Genomic DNA, 18,695 nt, shown 5'->3' on the forward strand with positions numbered 1-18,695 from the left:
TCCTTCCCTCCCTTCCCTCCCCCCTTTCCCTCCCTCCCTTCCCTCCTTCCCTCCCTTCCTCCCTTCCTTTTTTTCCTGTTCCTGTGACTTATGGTTAAATAACTGAAGGTGGAGTGGTGACAAGAAAAGTTGGCTGCTGCGTTTCGTGTGACACACAGGTGCAGTAGGACTTCTGGGTCGGGCTCACCGTGGAGACAGCCCCAGGAATGATCCAGATGAACACAGGCTTCTTTCACAGAGAGCACAAGCTGCCTCTGCCTGCGCTGGGAACTATGTCTTCACAGGCAGAGGGGGTCCTGCTTTGGTTGACATGGCTCGTGACTGCATGCCTCCCGTGGAAGCCAGCTCTCCCATGTTCCCAGTACTGTGTGCTTCATGGTCCTCAGTTTCCTTGTTTTGTTTGTTTTTGCGTTTTTTTTTTTTTTGAGGAACAAGAAGCAAGTTTTCCATGTGTTTGTTTCTTGCACTTGAAGTACTTGTCGATGACCTTGGTCTGAGGCTCTGCCATAGGCCGTCATCCCCGCACAGCTGCGGCCCCCCGTGTCCGGGCTTTCCCCTCTGTCGGGTCTGCAGGGGCCGACCCCTTCCCCTCATTGCTTGTCGTCAGCCTTCAGTAGGCTGACTTGGTGTTCGGCACGCAGCGCCTCCACCGACTCGGCACACGCAGGCTCGTCCCAGGTGATTCACACACGCAAACGTGGGCGCACGTCTCCGGAGTCGGCGGCTTCGTGTCCACGTGCCAGGCCGTCGCGCAGGTGTCCTTCACTGCGGGAGGCCGTGCTAACACCTGTGACCGTGCCGGCAGCGGTGCCTGCTGCGGCCGTGGCTACTGGTGGCGCTGGATCTCGAGTGCATGTGAGGCTCTGCGTGAGCCTGCGGTGGCGGAAGACTGCCTAACGGTCTTCAGTTTGTTTCAAGCATTGATATGGCTGGTCTGGGAGGAATTGTTTGGTAAAGTTCAGCTCAGTCTTTGTCTCGAATTAGAGCAAATTCCAGAGAACTGTGCTATGTCTTAGTGATGTTTTACTGAAATTAGTTTTTGGATCATAGAGCTTGTTCTGTAAGAAGTTGTTTATGAGGCTGAATGTTGGTGGTTGGTTTCTTTTTTTTTTAAAATAAATTCTTTTTCAATGTTTTATTTATTCTTGAGAGGGAGAGAGAGAGAGAGAGAGAGAGAGAGACAGCGTGAGCAGGGGAGGGTCAGAGAGAGCGGGAGACACAGAATCTGAAGCAGCTCCAGGCTCTGAGCTGTCAGTACAGAGCCCGACGCGGGGCTCGAACCCACAAACTGTGAGATCATGACCTGAGCCGAAGTCAGACACTTAACCGACTGGGCCCCCCAGGCACCCCTGTGGTTGGTTTCTAAAATGGCATCGAAAATAAACGTTCGGCACTTTGTTGGGATTTCCAGGAGACAGAACCAACAGCGTGAGAGGGCGCGTGCGCACGCAGACTTGCAAAGAGTAGGAGCGGGTGATTTCTGACTTTCTGAGTCAGAAGGCTGGAGGCCCAGGAGAGCCGAGGGTGGCATGTGAGTCTGAAGGCAGGAAGAATTCCTTTTTACTAAGGGGAAGGTCAGCCTCTTTGCTCCGTTCAGGTCTTCAGCTGCTTTGATGAGGCCCACCCACACCCGGGGGGGGGGGGGGGGGGGGGGGGGGGGGGGGGTGGGGGGGGCGGGGGACAGTCTTTTTTTCAGTTTACTAATTTACATGTGAACTCTCATCTAGAAACACCCTCACGGGCAGACACAGAATAATGGTTGATCGAATATCTGGGAACTCTGTAGCCCACTTGAGTTGACAGATAAAATTGACCATCACAGGTACTATAAGTTTATGTTTTAAGAGACAGAGAGAATGTGCAAGTGGGGGAGGAGCAGAGAGAAAGGGAGACACAGAATTTGAAGCAGGCTCTGCTCTGTCAGCACAGAGCTTAATGTGGGGCTCAAACTCATAAAACCGTGAGATCATGACCTCAGCTGAAGTTGGACGCTTAACTGACTGAGCCACCCAAGTACCCCAAAAGGTTGTTTTATTAAAAAAATTTTTTAAAAAATGTTTATTTATTTATTTTTGAGAGAGAGAGAGAACGGGAGCAGGGGAGGGGCAGAGAGAGAGGGAGACACAGAATCCAAGGCAGGCTTCAGGCCATGAACTGTCAGCACAGAGCCCATTGCAGGACTCAAACTCACAGACCATGAGATCATGACCTGAGCCGAAGTTGGACGCTCAACTAACTGAGCCTCCCAGGTGCTTCCCATCCCAGGTATATAAATCTGTACTTGGGAAGGGAGAGAATTTCGCATCATCATTATTTTGTTCAGACTGCGTTTCCATGTGCGTTTAATGTAATTATTAACGTGGTTGAGTTTAAGTCTATTCTCTTACTGTTTTTTGTTTCTTCCATCTGTAGTTTTTTAAAATTTGTTTTATCTTCTTTATTTTCAGTAGTTTTTTAAAATTTGTTTTATCTTCTTTATTTTCAGTACCCTTCTCCTGTTGGCTGTCTTCCCTTGATGAGGAAGAAGCCTGCCTGGCAGGCTGGTAACTCACTGATCTGTGCCCTCCTCCCGAGGCCTTATTAGTTTGGTCTTCTTTCCGTTCCTTCTCCCTGGAGCATAGCTCTTGTTCCTGCAGCATGCGGCTCACTTCCAGTGCATGGCTGTGCGCTCCCCTGCTGGGCTCAGCTCTCAGCCTCCTGGCTGCTCTCAGCTGGTGCCTCTGGGTCTTGCCTTGTACTTGCACGTCTTAGAGGTTGTCCAGGGATCCAAGGAGACTTCTGTGCAGAATTATGGGTTTCCTTTTCAGCAGCTACTTTTTCTCCATTATCTGTGCCCAGATACTAGCCATCTCTGTAATTGTGACTATTTTTTCTCCAACCCAGCAAGACTGCTGCTTTCTGCTTGGACCCTCCTTTCCTGTGCTGGGGTTTAGAAAGTACCATTGGGGGCACCTGGGTGGCTCAGTCGGTTCAGTGTCCAACTTCAGCTCAGGTCATGATCTCATGGTTTATGAGTTCAAGCCTTGTGTCAAGCTCTGTGCTGACATCTCAGAGCCTGGAGCTGCTTCAGATTCTGTGCCCCCCTCTCTGTCTCTTAAAAATAAAAGTTGGGAAAAAAAAAAGAGAGCACCTTTGTGATGGGGGCGCTGGGTGGCTCAGTCTGTTGAGCACTATTTGACTCTTGATTTTGGTTCAGGTCATGATCCCAGGGTTGGGTTGAGCCCCATGTAGGACTCTGAGCTGAGCGTGGAGCCCACTTAGATTCTCCGTCTCTTCCTCTGTCCCTCTCCCCTGCTCGTACAGGTGCTTTCTCTTTCTCTAAAAAAAAACCAGAAAAGAAAAGCACTGCTGGGCGGGAAGCAGGGGTCTGAAGTGGGCTGCACCTGAGCACCTGCCTGCTGTGCGGGGCTGTAGCCTGGACTCGGTTGGTCTTGTGGGCACCAGTGGGTGCCTTTTGTCCGGGTTTTGTAGTTGTTCGTGGCGGAAGGGTGGGTCCGACTGGAGCATCTAACGTCTCTATCATCTTGATAGTTTCTGGTTACTGAGGGTTATGGTGAGTACTTCTCCTATGGAATAATCAGCGTGTGTGCTCATTTGAGGAAGACAGGAGCAAGGACGGCAGCCATTGAGTGTGATCTGTCACCTCAAGCGTCATCTGTGGTGGCTGCTAGCTGCTCTCCCTGGATTAGCTCCCTGGTGCTCCTCCGGATCTGACCTTCAGCTGTGAGGTGTAGTTTTTACCCCACACCAGTGTGTCCCTGCACTCAGCTGGGGGTCCATTCTTACCCTGTCCACCCGGAGGTCATGTCTGACCCCTCAGGGGTAGGGGTCAGTCCTGTAAGACTGCCCCCTGCCCCCGACTTCCTGCATTACTTCAGATGCCAGTAGTGGGTCCAGGTTGTCACCTGTGACTCGACCGACCCACATCTCCCTCCTCAGGCTTGATGAACGTGCCAGAGCAGCTCACAGAAGTCAGAGAAACGTTTTGTTTACTAGGTCACAGTGTGTTACAAAAGGATATAACTCAGGAACAGCCAGATGGAAGAGGTGCAGAGGGCGAGGTGTCGGGGCACAGCCAACCTCCCTGGGTCTCCATGTGCTTACAGTCCAGAAGCTCTCCAAACCCCATCCTTTGGGGTTTTTATGGAGGCTTCGTCACAGAGGCACAGTTGATTAAATCATCAGCCATTGGTGATGGACTCAACCTCTGGCTCCTCTCCTCACCTTGGAGGTTGGGGGTGGAACTGAAAGTTCCACCCCTCCAGTCATGTGGTTGGGTCCCTTGGTGACCCGTTCCCATCCTTGGGTGACTAGGGGCTTTCCAGAAGTCACTTCATAGACATAACAGAAGACACCCTAATCCGAAAATGGGCAAAGACCAAATATAGATCTCTTATTATAAATGATAATACCACAGTTATGTGAAAGAATACTCCAAAGTTTAGCAGCTCAAGATGCATTTAAAAAAATACTTATTTTAGAGAGAGAGAGAGAAAGCGAGTAGAAGAGGGGCAGAGAAAGGAGAGAGACAGAATCTTAAGCAGGTTCCATGCCAAGTGCAGAGCCCAGTGTGGAGCTCCATCCCATGACCCTGCCGTTTGTGACCTGAGCTGAAATCAAGTTGGACGCTCAGCTGACTGAGCCCTCCAGGCACCCCAAGGTGATGCACCTTTGTTGTCACCACTTCTGTGGATTGGGAATCTGGGGGTAGCTTAGCAGGGTCCTGTGGTCAGGGTGTGTCTGAGGCTTCACGCAGGTGTTGGCCAGGGCTGCTGCCATCTCCAGGCTCGACCTGGGGGCCCTGTGGCCAGGCACGCTCGTAGCGTTGCCAGTAGGGCTCCGTTCCTCGTGGGCTGCCTGCTGGCGGCCTCCTGGCGCTCTTGCTGCGGGGCCGTGCGCAGCGCAGCGGCCGGCTTCTGTCAGGGAGGAGGCGGCCTGACAGAAGCCGCAGTCGTCCTGAGTTGCTTTGGGAAGGACACCCCTCACTGCTGTGCTCTCCCATCAGGAGTCACTGGGTCTGGGCTTTACCCAGACGAGGGGATTGCATGAACGCGAGGAGGAGGGCCGCCTGCCACTGTCCTTGTTCTCCTGACTTGGAAACCGGTTCAGAGAGTTAATGAGCTGCTCAGGGCCACACTCACCAGCGCTCGGGCCGGTGTTCAGGTTCCGGGCTCTGTCTGTGAAGCTCTAGCTGTCTGCGTTCAGGAGTCTGCCTCCGGCTGCTGCCCACAGATGCAGCTGTACCTGGACTCGGGCACCTCTTGTGCTCCAGGCTCTGTGCTGCTCCAGGGCCACCCGCCAGTCTGGCCCGTGCGTGCTTGCCTCAGTGCCGCGCGCTGGTGCCCACCTTCCCGGAGGAAGGGCAGCAGCGATGGGCCTTTAGTGCACACCCTTGCATCTGTCGTGTCACAGGCCTCCGGGGGAAGGCCTCCTCTGACAGACGCAGACACCGCGGCAGCTGGACGTTCAGGAGCTGTGCAGAGTCAGACGGTGGATCTGGCCTGTGCTCATGGCCTCACGGCACCTGGATCATGCCGGTGGCCTTGGTTAGGGGGAGGAGGGCTGTGGCTGGTGGGGCCTGAGAGGGAGGCTATGGAGACAGCTATCTGCAGTGTGGACTGAAGGATCGGGGGGGGGGGGGGGGGGGGGGGGGGGGGGGGGGGGGGGGGGCGTCAAGGGCCTGAGGGCAGTAAGGGCAGGAGGCAGAGCACCTTGTGAGGAAGGTGAGTGCCGGGCACGTTCCTGCAGTCCCACTCTGTCCCCTGCCTTTCTGCCTGGACCCCGCACAGTACTCGGGGACTTCTGAGTAGTGCAGCCACCCTGTCCTGTGGCTGACCTTGCGGACACCAGCCACTAACCGCTCTGTCTTTATTCCATCCTGTCTCTGTAAAACACATGGAATTGTTACAGGCATCCTTTAAGATTCTACGGGACAGCAAATCCCTGATTTCCATCGTCGAGATAACTTGTCCTCGGGGCTCTGGGGGGAGCCGCGGGTCCAAGGTCACGTGTGTTTGTGCAGGTACCAGCGTGGCTGCCGCTCACTGGCTGCTAACCTGCAGCTCTGCGCCCAGAGTCAGCAGGAGCCGAAAACGCACGTGGAGACTCCCGCCGGCGACGGAGACTATGACGTCCCTGAGGAGGTGGAGAGCGTGATAGGTGGGTGTGGTCCCTGCGGGTTCTGGTCTTGGGGTGGCGGTGAGGCTCCTCTCAGGTGCATTTATTGGCCGTGTGCCTTTGTCACCTCTCTGTGCTGCTGCATGTGGCCTTCTGTGACTTTCCTCACCCTCATCTTACATGGAGTTTGTGGCCGCTTGCCTGTAGTCTGGAGGCCCACGATGCTTTGGGTCCTGGACCCTGTCATTCTGTTTGCTCCTCTTTGTGAGCCCTCCTATTTCCACCTCACTCCCTGGGCACCTTAGGACAGCTGCACGCCTTCAGCCTGCCCCCGAGCCCGACCTGGGTGCATCCGGCTGGTGGCTTCAGGCCTTCTGGGGGGATAGAGGGGTGGCTGCCCTGGGCCCTGCCCCACTCTTACCTGAGGGCAGAGCTCTGCTTCAAATCCCCTTGGCCCTGCACACCCTGCCTGCTCCCCCACCCCTGCCAGGTGGGCCTGTGAAGGACAGCCCTGTGCCTCCTCTGGTGCTGACTGTCCCTCGTGTCTGTTTGGCTTCCCTTCCCAGAGTTGTTCGTACCTGCTGTCCCCACACCCCCAGAGGCCCTACACTGCTCCGGTTACAGTGAACTTAACTCATTCACAGGCTCCCATTCTTCCTCCGTGTCCGCCTTTACCAGGCTGTCTCGTGCCCTTGGTCGAGGTTTCTGTTGACTGAAGCTTGCCAGGCCCTTTTCCAAGCAGCCTCTGGGCTCTCCCCACTTCCTTCGGGCCCCTGTGTGGCTCTTCTGGAATCTGGCCTGTGCCTGAGACCTTAGTAGAGCCCCTTTTCTGCACCCTCTTGCAGTGACCTTGGGAAGTCTTCCTTACTGGTGCTTTCTGCCAGGGGATGGCTCTGGTGGGCGGATCTGCTTCTTGGCAACAGTGGCAGGAGTAGGCTTTAAATGATTTTTTAAAAACAAAGAAAAGGAAGTGTTTTTTCTTATAATTAGAATTAATATTCTTAATGTGACTCCCTTCATGGTGCTCTTGAGTGACCTGCAGGATGGTCACTTGGATGGTCAAGCTTGGAAATGAACTTCCTTAGCACAGGGGCGAGTGCCTGGAGCTCACAGACCTGGTCTTCCTGTGTTCTTGCAGAGCAGCTGCTGGTTGGGCTGAAGGACCAGGACACGATTGTGCGGTGGTCTGCAGCCAAAGGGTAGGTGCCTGCTGTCCTGCCTCGGGGAGCTGGGCCCGGGGCTGAGCATTTTCTGTCATTCAGCCCGTCTTGTGCAGTTGAGAGCTGGGAACAGCTTCAAAATTTTTAAAAGGTGGAACAGTTTATTCTCATTTACATTTATTGCTTTATGTTCTCATTTTAAAGGTAATTACTGGGGAATGAGGCGCCTTCATTTTCTTGTCTTTCTGGCTAAAGTGGGCAGAATTACGAGCATATCCTATTTGCCTTTTTTGCCTTTCAGATTTTCCTTTCCTTTCTGTTTTGTGTCCTCAGCAGCACTGCCCCCGTCACTTTCATAGACAGGCGCAGCCCCCTATGTAGCGAGCGGGGCTAGCATGACCTTATCTAAACCCAGAGCCCCCCCCCAGAGGGAAGCTGGTGTCTGTCCTCTGTTTGCCTGAGGGGACGGCCTGCAGAGAGGTACCCTCGTGGGGGAGGTGTTTGCTTCGGCAGCAGGCAGCCTCTGAGCCCTAGGTCACGTGTGGTTGGGGTGGGGTGGGCCCGGAGCGATGCTGCTCCACGTTAGGGTGTCTATGTGGATGTGCGGCGGCCTGCCAGGTGGGGGGGGGGGTGGCCTGGAGGGGTCTGGCCGACAGTGGTGCCATTGAGCATCGTTGCGGCTGCCCTGTGGGCACACCCGCCCCTTTGTCTCCCTCCGTCGGGAGATGCCTGTGTCAGTCTGTTTGTCACTAGGATGGGGCTCCCTACCAGGCGGGTGGCCTTGTGTACAGCAGAAGGTGTGTGAGGCTTACCCTGGGTCTGCCCGTCCTTCCCACTCTTGGAGGGAGGGAAAAGGGGACATGTCCTAGCGGTGCGGGCCCCTCGTGACGGGCCCGTGATGCTGACGGAGGGCTGCTTCTGTCTTTCAGGATTGGTAGGATGGCTGCGAGGCTTCCCAAAGAGCTGGCGGATGATGTGGTCGGGTCTGTGTTGGATTGTTTCAGGTATGTGAGAAGATTAAAGGGAGACGCGTTTCTGGTTAAAAGCAGTGGCTTCTCTTCTGTCCTTTTACATTTTCTTTCAGTTGAGCTGTTAGAGCCTCAACAGCCTTCTTTTTTCTTTTGAAGTTAAATTTGAGAACTCTGGTTATTTGTTGTATTTCTTTATAAAACACATTTTTTAGAAATGTACATTTAGTTTTGAGAGAGAGAGAGAGAGAGAGAGAGAGAGTGAGCAGGGCAGGGCTAGAGAGGGAGAGAGAGTGACCCCGAATGTGAAGCAGGCCCCAGCCTTTGAGCCGTCAGCACAGAGCCCGACATGGCCCTCGAGTTAATGAACTGTGACGTCATGACCTGAGCCGAAGTTGGACGCTTAACCAGCTGAGCCACCCAGGCGCCCCTCTGTTATATTTCTTTTATTAGCTTAGACCCCATTACATTTAAAAGCCTTAAGAAAGGGGCACCTGGGTGGCTCAAGTTGGTTGAGATCAACTTTGGCTTGGGTCATGATCTCACAGACCATGAGCTCAAGCCCCATATTGGGCTCTGTGCTGACAGCTCAGAGCCTGGAGACTGATTAAGATTCTGTGTCTCCCTCTCTCTCTGCGCCCGCCCCGCCCCCCCCCCCAATCTTGTGTGCTTGCACTTTTCCTTTCGCTCTCAAAAATTAATAATCATGACAAAAATTGAAATGAAATATAAACCTTAAAAACTGGTTTTGAGCATGTATGCACACAGATCTCGTCCTTTGAGGAAGCCTGGGGTCACTGGGGTGAAGTCCAAGAGGACGTCTGTGGTGAGGCAGACATTCTGGGTCTTCCTCTGTGGTGGCTGTGTGTGTATGACTAGCCACACATGGCTCTTGAAACCTTTAAAAGAGACTAGTATGATCCAGGTCTGAATTCTACATTTTATTTAATTTTATTGGATTTGAACTTAAATTATTGGACCATGTGATAGTGGTCATGTTGTGTCTGGTTGGCCTGTGGTGCAGGTGTGGGCTGGGACGCGCAAATGGCAGGTCCTTGGGGTCTGGGCCTGGGGCCTGTAGCCCAGGGGACAAGGCAGGGACTCTGGCAGCTAGGGTGCATGCTTGGGTGCACGGCACGTTTGGTGCACTTGCTCCCAGAGGACTCCTAACTTTGCCTGTGAAAACCTTTCTAGGGGTTTCAGAAGCAGGTGCTTCTAAGAAGAGTGCTAGGGTTGGGCCCCAGCTTCACTCCTGCCCTCATGAGCCAGCTGCTGTTCTTCTGCGGCTGCCACTGTGGGTGTAGGGGAGGGTCTGTCTGCGCTCCTGGGGCCCAGCTGTATGTGCTAATTGCCGAGGATGCTCTGTGAGCAGGCATGTGCCCCCCCCCCCCCCGGAGTGTGTGCTACCCCCTGGAGTAGGCTTCTTCTGGAGCTTTGTCTTGAGCCTGCTCAACAACAATTTCAGGAGTGCAGGGCAACAGGATGTCACGTGTGGGTCACCTCTCACAGAATAATGCCATGTGTCTGGCCGGTGTGTCTTGGAATGGAAACATTTCACCACCGTCTGCTAGCAGAAAACGTGCACGCCTTACTGTCATTCTGAAACACCCGTGTTAGGGAAAAGAAAGTGCTCCCTGTCCATATGATGATTCTGCTGGTTTGTGTTATTTATTTATTTACCTATTTATTGTTATTTAAAATTTTTTAATGTTTATTCTTGGGAGAGAGGAGCGTGTGCGCATGAGCAGGGGAGGGTCAGAGAGAGAGGGGACACAGAATCCAAAGCAACTCCAGGCTCCGAGCTGTCAGCACAGAGCCTGACGTGGGGCTCAAACCCATGAACTGTGAGATCACGATCTGAGCTGAAGTCACCCGCTTAACCAACTGAGCCCCCCAGGCACCCCTCTGCTGGCTTGTTTTTGGGTGTCCCCTTGGATTTCTTCTCTGGGGGCATGGTGTTGGGTGTGCTGATGATGCTGGACGCTGCTGGTCCTGGGCGGCTGTGAGACGTGACTCTTGTGTGGCCATGACGGAGCCTGCTCTCTGGAGAGGGCAGCACTTTGAGCCAGGGCTTGGGAGCCTTTCCTCCCTGGGCCCTTTGCCCAGGGCATGGCAGGTCTACCCAGGGCATGGCAGGTCTGCCTCAGGTCTTTTTTTCTGTTTCCTTCCTTAGAGCATTTCTGCACCTGCCCTCCGGGGGTTTAGGACTGTCTCTTCACCCAGTGCTCCCTCGGGCTTTTCCTTGCCCAGCCTCCTTCCTTCCCTTCGCACCCGTCCCCTCCAGCCCCTGCCGGGAGCGTCTCTGGCGCTGGCTTTTCCCTGCGGTGGCCATTCCAGTGCTCCTGAAGCTCCCTCACTCCTCTGGCCATTGTGTCTCTGCCTGGAGGCCTGGGTCCCTTCACCCTGGTGCATCTTGACCAAACTCCTGGGACACGTTTTCTTCTGGCCAGACATCTGGCCTTTTCTTCTGGCCTGCACCGTGGTCTACTTTAGTCATCTTCATCAGTTTGATCTCCAGACGCTTCTTGCTTTTGTCTTGTCATTGTGACGAGCTCCGTTGAGTCTTGTAGTTAGTTGTGGAGGGTGGAAACTCCCTAACTGCTCTTGATTCCCAGGGCCGGCAGCCTGGAGTGGCAAGCAGGACGTTGAGGGAAAGGGCCTGTGTGCAGAGCCTGGCTTAGAGAGGGGTCCCCCCCAGACCAGAATGCTTGAAGACCCTGAGAAGCAGGAGCCTGTTGGGTGGAAAGTGTGTGTGGGGTGAGGGCGGCAGGACTGACTGGTGACCTGGCACAGCTGTGATCTTGTTCCTCCTCTTGTGGGACATACGGTGACAGACGGTGAGCCGCCAGCTGCTTCTGAAAGGGTCAGAACAGGATGTTAATTTCATTAATGTGAGCATGCGCCCCTCCCAGAATTGCCCCTCCTCTCCCTGCTCTGTTTGCAAGCTAGGTTATGTAGCACGAAGCCACACACGCCCCCACGGGGCTTAACAGTGAAGACCAGTGTGAGCGCATGGCCATCATCCCCTCCCTGTGTCCTGTCCCCTGGATGTGAGTCCAAGCCAGGAGTGAGTCCGCCGGCAGTGTAGGCAGGACGATGGTCTTCCTTGGGTCCCCCTCAGTTCACAGTTCACAGCCTGGCAGAAGGTTCTGCACCTTTCCACAGCTGTTGGGGAGCAGCAGTGTGTACAATTAGTTTGGAGACAGACACTGGTGCAACTGGTGACTGTGTTAGTGGTAAGTGAGTCATTTTAATGCTGATCTTTTATAAGGTTCTTTCACATGGTATCAAATCTTTATGGAAAACATAAAGCATCTATTAAAAAAGTTAAATTTTTTTTAATGTTTTATTTATTTCTGAGAGAGAGACAGCATGAGCAGGGGAGGGTCAGAGAGAGAGAGACACACAGAATCGGAAGCAGGCTCCAGGCTCTGTGCTGTCAGCACAGAGCCCGACATGGGGCTCGAACCCACGATCCGTGAGATCATGACCTGAGCTGAAGTCGGACGCTTAACCGACTGAGCCACCCAGGCACCCCTAAAAAAATTTTTTTTTTGAGTGTTTACTTATTTTTGAGAGAGAGAGAGAGACAGACAGACAGTGTGTGTAGGGGGGGGTAGAGAGAGAGGGGAACATAGAATCCGAAGCAGGCTACGCACTAATAGCAGAGAGCCTGACACAGTGCTTGAACTCAAGAACTGTGAGATCTTGACCTGAGCTGAAGTTGGAAGCTTAATCGACTGAGCCACCCTGGCCCCCAGAAGCATCTCTTTCTAGTTAAAATTCTGAAGTACACAAAAGTGCCAATATTAAAATTTGAAATGGTCATGTAGCCTTCAGGACACATATTTAATAAAACATCTGGGACCTAGAGTACCTGGGTGCCTCAGTTGGCTAAGCATCTAACTTCAGTTCAGGTAATGGTCTTGCAGTTGGTGAGTTCGAGCCCCGCGTTGGGCTCTGTGCTGACAGCTCGGAGCCTGGAGCTGCTTCGGATTCTGTGCGTCTCTCTCTCTGCCCCTCCCCCACTCACGCTCTGTGTCTGTCTCTCTTTCTCAAAAATAAAATAAAACATTAAAGAAAAATTTTAAAACGTTTGGAACTAAAACATTTGTAATTGGAATTGTAAGTTGGCACTGGCTGATGGAGAGGTGAGGGACTCAGTGACTCTGACTCCTCAGAGGCCCTGGCACATGGGAGGGACTTGCCGTGTGCCTGCTCAGCGGGTGGGCCTGCGCTCTCTCCTGACTGAATGTTCTTGTGCTTGTTGCTCGCGAGGCATGCAATTTAGTTGGCTTTCCTCAATATTTCTTTGCCTTCAAACTGTTGGGTTTAGGATAGGAAGGAGCCCTGTGAAGTCTCTTGCTTTTTGGGGAAGTGTATTTCCCTGTCTATGTTGGCAGCCAAGTGTAGAGACTCTGAGGACAGCCCTTGTCAATCCGAGAAGCCCCTCTCACTGGTCATAATGCCAGAGGTACACCGGGAAGCAAGAGCGCTTCCAGACCACTTCAGGAACATTGTTATTAGATATAAAATTTTACCACTTGAGTAATTGGCATAATCGTGTATTAAAAGTCTGTGTTTCAAATAGTGTGGGACGATTCTCTAAAAGGCTTTTCATTCTAACTTTTTAATCTTACCCTGAGCCAGGAAAGATCTCCCCGTCCCTTTCAATGAACTGCTCAAGTCACTGGGGTTTTGGTGACTTGAACAGGGTGAGTCCCTGGCTGTGTAGTCAGCTGGCACACGCGGCAGTGGCGGAGAGGCTGTGTAGAGCCTGGGTGTCCCGCCAGTGCATATCTGCAGGCCGTTTTCTCTGTGGTTTCCATGTGGGGCCCTCCCAGGACCTGTCCTTGTCATTGGGAGATCTGAAGAGAAGTACTGAGCACAGCACTCACCTGCAATTAAATTTCAGGATTTTATTTTATTTTTACTTTTTTTATTGTTTATTTTTGAGAGAGGAAGAGAGACAGAGACAAAGCATGAGTGGGGGAGGGGCAGAGAGAGAGGGAGACACAGAACCTGAAGCAGCTCCAGGCTCTGCACTGATAGCAGAGAGCCTGATGCAGGGCTCAAACTCAAGAACCATGAGAGCATGACCTGAGCCGAAGTCAGACGCTTAACCGACTGAGCCACCTGGGCGCCCCAGGATTTTATTTCTTTAGCCAACAAATGCTTTAAAAACTCACTAACGGGGAGGGGCGCCTGGGTGGCTCAGTCAGTTAAATGTCTAACTCTTGACTTCGGCTCAGGTCATGATCTCACAGTTTGTAGGATCGAGCAGCACATCAGGCTCTGTGCTGACAGTGTGGAGCCTGCTTGGGATTCTCTCCCTCCCTCCCTCCCCCTCTCCCCCTCTTCCCCTCTCCCTCCCTCCCCTCCTCCCCCTCTGCCTTTCCCCTGCTTGCTTGCACTCTTTCTCTCAAAAATAATACGTAAGTGTTAAAAAAATAAAAAATTCCAACTCGCTAGTGCTTTTGGTGAGGCTCCCAGGCACAGGATGGACACCTGCAGTTTGCACAAGCTGGGGAGGAGTGGACACGGCCACTCAGGTCTCAGGCTTTCTGTGTGTCTCAGTTTTCAGGAGACGGACAACGCCTGGCACGGCGGCTGTCTGGCATTGGCGGAACTGGGCAGAAGAGGTCTGTTGCTCCCTTCGCGACTGGGAGATGGTGAGTTCTGCACTTGTTTGCTCCGCACTGTCAGCACTGTTTGTAGTTCGCTGGGTGCTTCGTGTCATGCCGTGTCCCCAGCTGTGAGCACACTGGGCCTCTGCCCTCACTGACAGCACTGTTTGCGGGACAGAGTGGACTGGGCCTGTTTCTCTCCGCTTTCCTTCCTGTGTCGACTGTTCTGATTTTCTGACTCCTCTTCTCCCTGCTGTGAAATGTCAGTACCACAGACACTGGGTATTGTAGCCTACTGGGGTGCTGTAGCCTGTTGAGAAGTTCTGCACCGCCTCTGTTTATCACCTGGGGTGGCGTCATGGTCCCCTAGGAAGGAGGCTCACACCAGCAAGGGGAGGGGGCGGAGGGCCTGAGCAAGGGACAGGAGCACAGTGCGGCAGACGAAGAGGAGACCTCCAGGCTCCAAGCCAGTGTGTCCCAGCTGTTGGGCCTGGACGCGCAGAGGTGTGGCCCTGTCTGGCTGGTGGGGGTCATCTCTGGGGGTGGCTGGTGGTGCCTCTGGGCAGAAGGAAAGGATACCTGCGAAGGATGGAGAAGGTCACATCCTGGGGTGGGTCACCACAGGTGCTCGGCACACTGGGGGTTGACTTCTGTCCAGAATGAAGATGTCTCTGCACAAATAGCTGAGACCCTGAGTCTTACTCTGCAGCACCTGGGCTGTGGGATGTCAGAAGTGATGGCTTTGCACTTGGCATCGTGGAGCGGGAGGAAGGCTCTTAGACCCTCAAAATTGTATTTACTCTTGCTATTTATTTTTGGGAACTTTATTGAGACACAATGTATGTACCGTGAAGTTCACCCGTGTAGAGTGTACAGTTCAGTTTCATAGTGTATTTTATAGAGCTGTGTACCCATCATCATCTAATTTCAGAACATTTATGCTGCCCCAGAAGGAAACCCCCTACTCAGGGGCAGACCCTCCCTTTTTCCCCTCAGCACACCCAGCCCCAGGCAACCGCTAATCTGCTTTCTGTTTTTTTAAGTTTGCCTTTTCTGGTCATTTCTTATAAAATGGAACCTATGAGAGTGGTCTTGTGCCTGACTTCTTTCACTTAGTGTGATGTTTTCAAGGTTCATCCATGTTGTAGCGTGTAACTTTGTTACATGTAGCATGTAGTCTTTGTTCCTTTTTATGGCTGACTAATATTCCACCGTGTGGCTGCACCACACTTTATCCATTCATCAGTTAATGGACATTTGGATTTGTTACATTTTGGCTATTATGGATAATGCTGCTATGAACATTTGTATGCAGAAACTTTTTTTAAATGTTATTTTAGGGAGCAAGAACATGAATGGGGGAGTGGGGCAGAGGGAGAAAGAGAGAGAATCCCAAGCAGGCTGCACGTTCAGCGCAGAGCCTGACCTGGGGCTTCCTCTCACAGCTGGGTTTATGACCTGAGCTGGAATCACACTTAACCGACTCAGCCAACCAGGTGACCCGTGTGCAGGCTTTTGTGTGGAAGATTCTAGTTCTCTCAGGTATGTATGTAGGAGTGGGATTGCTAGGTGTTATGGTAACTCCATCTTTAACTTTTTGAGGAAAAAGTTTGTTTTCCAACTTGGTAGTCCCATTTTACCTTTCCGCCAGCGTGAGAGTTCCAGTTTCTCCACATCCTACCAAACGCTTGGTTTTCTCTTAGTGGGTGTGGAGTGGTATCTCCTTGTGGCTCAGATTCGTGTTCCCGTGACTGACTAATGATGTTCAGCGTCTATTCATGTGCTTACTGGCCGTGGATATGTTTGTTGGAGAAATGTCTGCTCAAGTCCTTTGCTCATTTGAAAAATTAGGCTTTTTGTTACTGTGAGTTCTTTTTTTTTTCTTCAAATTTTTTTCAATGTTTATTATTTTTGAGAGAGAGAGAGAGAGAGAGAGACAGAGTGCCAGCGGAGAAGGGTCAGAGAGAGAGGGAGGCAGAATCCCAAGCAGGCTCCAGGCTCTGCTCTGTCAGCACAGAGCCTGATGCGGGGCTTGAACCCACAAACTGTGAGATCATGACCTGAGCTGAAGTTGGACGCTGAGCCACCCAGGTGCCCCAAGTCCTTGCTGACTTTTAGCCTTTGTACATTTTGAACCATTGGACTTTCCAGTCTCTGAGAAAAGTGAGTACCATAATGAGACATCTTCGACTTCGCATGTGAAGCAATTGTTCTGTCCTACTGAATTAAAGTGCTTTTCTCCGTGATGAGTGTGTGTGCTTCATTTCACGCCCACCCGTCTTCCTGCCCCGTGGAGTGTGGCGTCATGCTGAAGACCAGAGCTGGTGATGGGGGCAGACTGCACGGGCCCCTGGTAAGACTGTTCAGAAAGGTTGTGGTCAGCTTTTTCCCCCCTCTTTGCTGGGGCTTCTAAAGGACCCCTTTAGAATTTTTTTTTTCAGCTTTATTGAGCTGTAGTTCACCTATTTATGTGATTCAGTGGTTTTAGTATATGATTTAAAAAAAAATTATAGAACATATGTAACATAAACATTTGCCATGCTGTTTTTAAGTGTATAATTTAGTGGTATTTACTGTTTGTACAACCATTATCCCTGTTTCTGAAAACTTTGCATCATCCTGAACTGAGACCATGTGTCTCCTCTCCTCTCCCCTGCAGCCTCTGGTAATCACTCCTCTATCTGCCTCTATGAATTTGCCTGTCGTCACGGTCTCGTCTGGTGGACTTGAACAAGATTTGTCCTTTTCTGTCAGGCTCCTTTCACTGAGCACACTGTCTTCAAGGTTAGTCCGTGTGGTAGCAGGTGGCAGAATTTCATTCCTTTTTATGGCTGCATAGTACTCTGCTGTAAGGTGTTCCACATTTTATTTACCTGTTCACCTGTCCGTGGAGGCTTGTGTTGCTTTCATCTCTTTTTTAAAAAAAATGTTTAGGTATTTTGAGAGAGAGAGAGAGAGAGAGAGAGAGAGAGAGAGAGAGACAGACAGACAGAGAATCCCAAGTAGGCTCTGCACTGACATGGGCCTTGATTTCATGAACTGTGGTATCATGACCTGAGCCAAAATCAAGAGTCAAACACTTAACCCACCGAGCCACGCAGGCGTCCCTTGCTTCCATTTTTTGACTATTGTGAATGTTTTTGTGAACATTAGTGTTTCCTTACCTGTTTGAGTCCTTGCTTTTCCTTCTTTTAGGTGTATACCTAGGGGTAAAATTGATGGATCACGGGAAATAATTTTGTATTTAACTTTTTAGGGTTTATTACTTTTTATGTATAAAGGTTAAAAACTTACAGCTCTGAGGTTGGGTCGCATGTGAGTATAGACGGGTGACTTAATTAAAACATACGACCGTTTCCTTGTTACAAAGATCTAGGACTGCAGTGGTGCTTTGAGAGACAGATACGAAGGGCCTGTTGGGGTCTCTGTGGCTGTGTCTGTCACATGTGACCTTTGGAGGAATTGCAGTAGGAGGCGTCGGTTGTGCGGCAGGCACACACAGTTCCACAGCGAAAATCTGCAGGTCGCGATGGCCTCTGCCCTCCCCGGGAGCCCCGAGGCCTGTATCTGCTCCCGTGCTGCACTGTCCCGGGAGGGCAGGGTGGTCATTAACTGCCCTGGTTCCTCTTCTTATCACCTAAGGTGAAGCCTGACACTTCTAGGTGAGCTGTAAAACATGGTGTTCTCAGAATCTTTGGGCCCTTGACATGCAAGGTCTGCATTCTTGTGTGTGGAGCACGTGGTGAGAGCTTGTCTATAGGGTGCCTGGCTTTGGGTCCTGAGCCTGGGACGCAGCCTCTGATGTGTGGTTTTGCTTCCTGCAGGGTGTTGACTTGCTGGAAAGCAGGGGTACCCTGTTTTGCTCTCTGTCAAAACATTCTGGTATCTGGAGATGAGAGAGCCCTGGCATGCTGGTGAGCGGAGAGCACGCGGCTCGGCCGTGAGCCCTGACGTTTTGGGTCAGCGGCACGTGGTCTGAAGGCACACCTCAGCTCCGCACTGCCATGTGCTGCAGGACGGGGCCTTCTTGAAAAGTGGGAGGAGGGGGTCCTGTGAGGGCCTGCGGGGCGAGACGCGCAGGTGCAGACGGCCTCTCCCCAGGTGGCAGTCTTAGGAACTGAGGCTTGGGGAGCCTGAGGCCTGGGGAGCCCCAGGGGGCTGTGGACTCGGAGACCCCAGATCTCGCCACATGCTCGCGCTCTCGCACTGGCCGGCATGCTTTTTCTCTATTTAACTGATGCCTCAGCTCTTTCCCTCTTTTGTGGAGTTTGTTTATTGTGGCAGACAATAACACGTAACACGGAGTTCATGTGTTCTTAACGTCACCTATGAGTTTATTGGAAAATTAGCCATGTATACATCATTTTGGAAAATGGAGAAGGAGGCTGAACGAGTCAGGAAGTTCACTGTAACATCATACAGAAATAGAACACGTTAGCAGTAGCTTTACCAGCGGTACGTGTTCTTCCTGGAAATAAATTATTTGTATAAATAGCCTCTTGATGTTTGTGTATTTTCACTCTTAACAAATCACATAATTTTTACATATAGCACTTTAATGACAGAACTGGAAAAAAAATTTTTATGGCATCTTTTTCCAGTAATTGTTATCTACTTCAAAACACACAATAGGTTTGATAGCAAAACAGCTAAAAGCAATTTATTCTAGTGCTAATATATTTATAAGAAAAGTATTTTTAATGGTCTTCCTATAAGATGGATTACATTTCAAAGCTGTCTTTTAATCTGTGCATTCCATTTTACATTTTACAAAAATGAAAGTCAATGTTGAACTCCTCAGTTTTAAGGGTATGAGTCATTTA

The 18,695-nt window shown here is 51.6% G+C and overlaps 1 protein-coding gene across 2 annotated transcripts in view; it reads left to right on the top strand.

Annotated features, from left to right (window-relative positions):
- The window catches only part of TBCD (tubulin folding cofactor D), a 155,617-nt gene that overhangs the window by 31,575 nt on the left and 105,347 nt on the right, over nucleotides 1-18,695 (top strand). For both annotated transcript variants that reach the window (XM_039226427.1, XM_039226428.1), the window contains 4 exons: nucleotides 6,023-6,159; nucleotides 7,256-7,316; nucleotides 8,207-8,281; nucleotides 13,823-13,917. In XM_039226427.1, the coding sequence (XP_039082358.1) occupies nucleotides 6,023-6,159; nucleotides 7,256-7,316; nucleotides 8,207-8,281; nucleotides 13,823-13,917 (368 nt within the window). The remainder of the gene's footprint in view (nucleotides 1-6,022; nucleotides 6,160-7,255; nucleotides 7,317-8,206; nucleotides 8,282-13,822; nucleotides 13,918-18,695) is intronic.

Source organism: Hyaena hyaena, unplaced genomic scaffold, assembly GCF_003009895.1.
Source record: "Hyaena hyaena isolate Hyena2069 unplaced genomic scaffold, ASM300989v1 scaffold_21, whole genome shotgun sequence".
NCBI classification, from domain to species: Eukaryota; Metazoa; Chordata; class Mammalia; order Carnivora; family Hyaenidae; genus Hyaena; species Hyaena hyaena.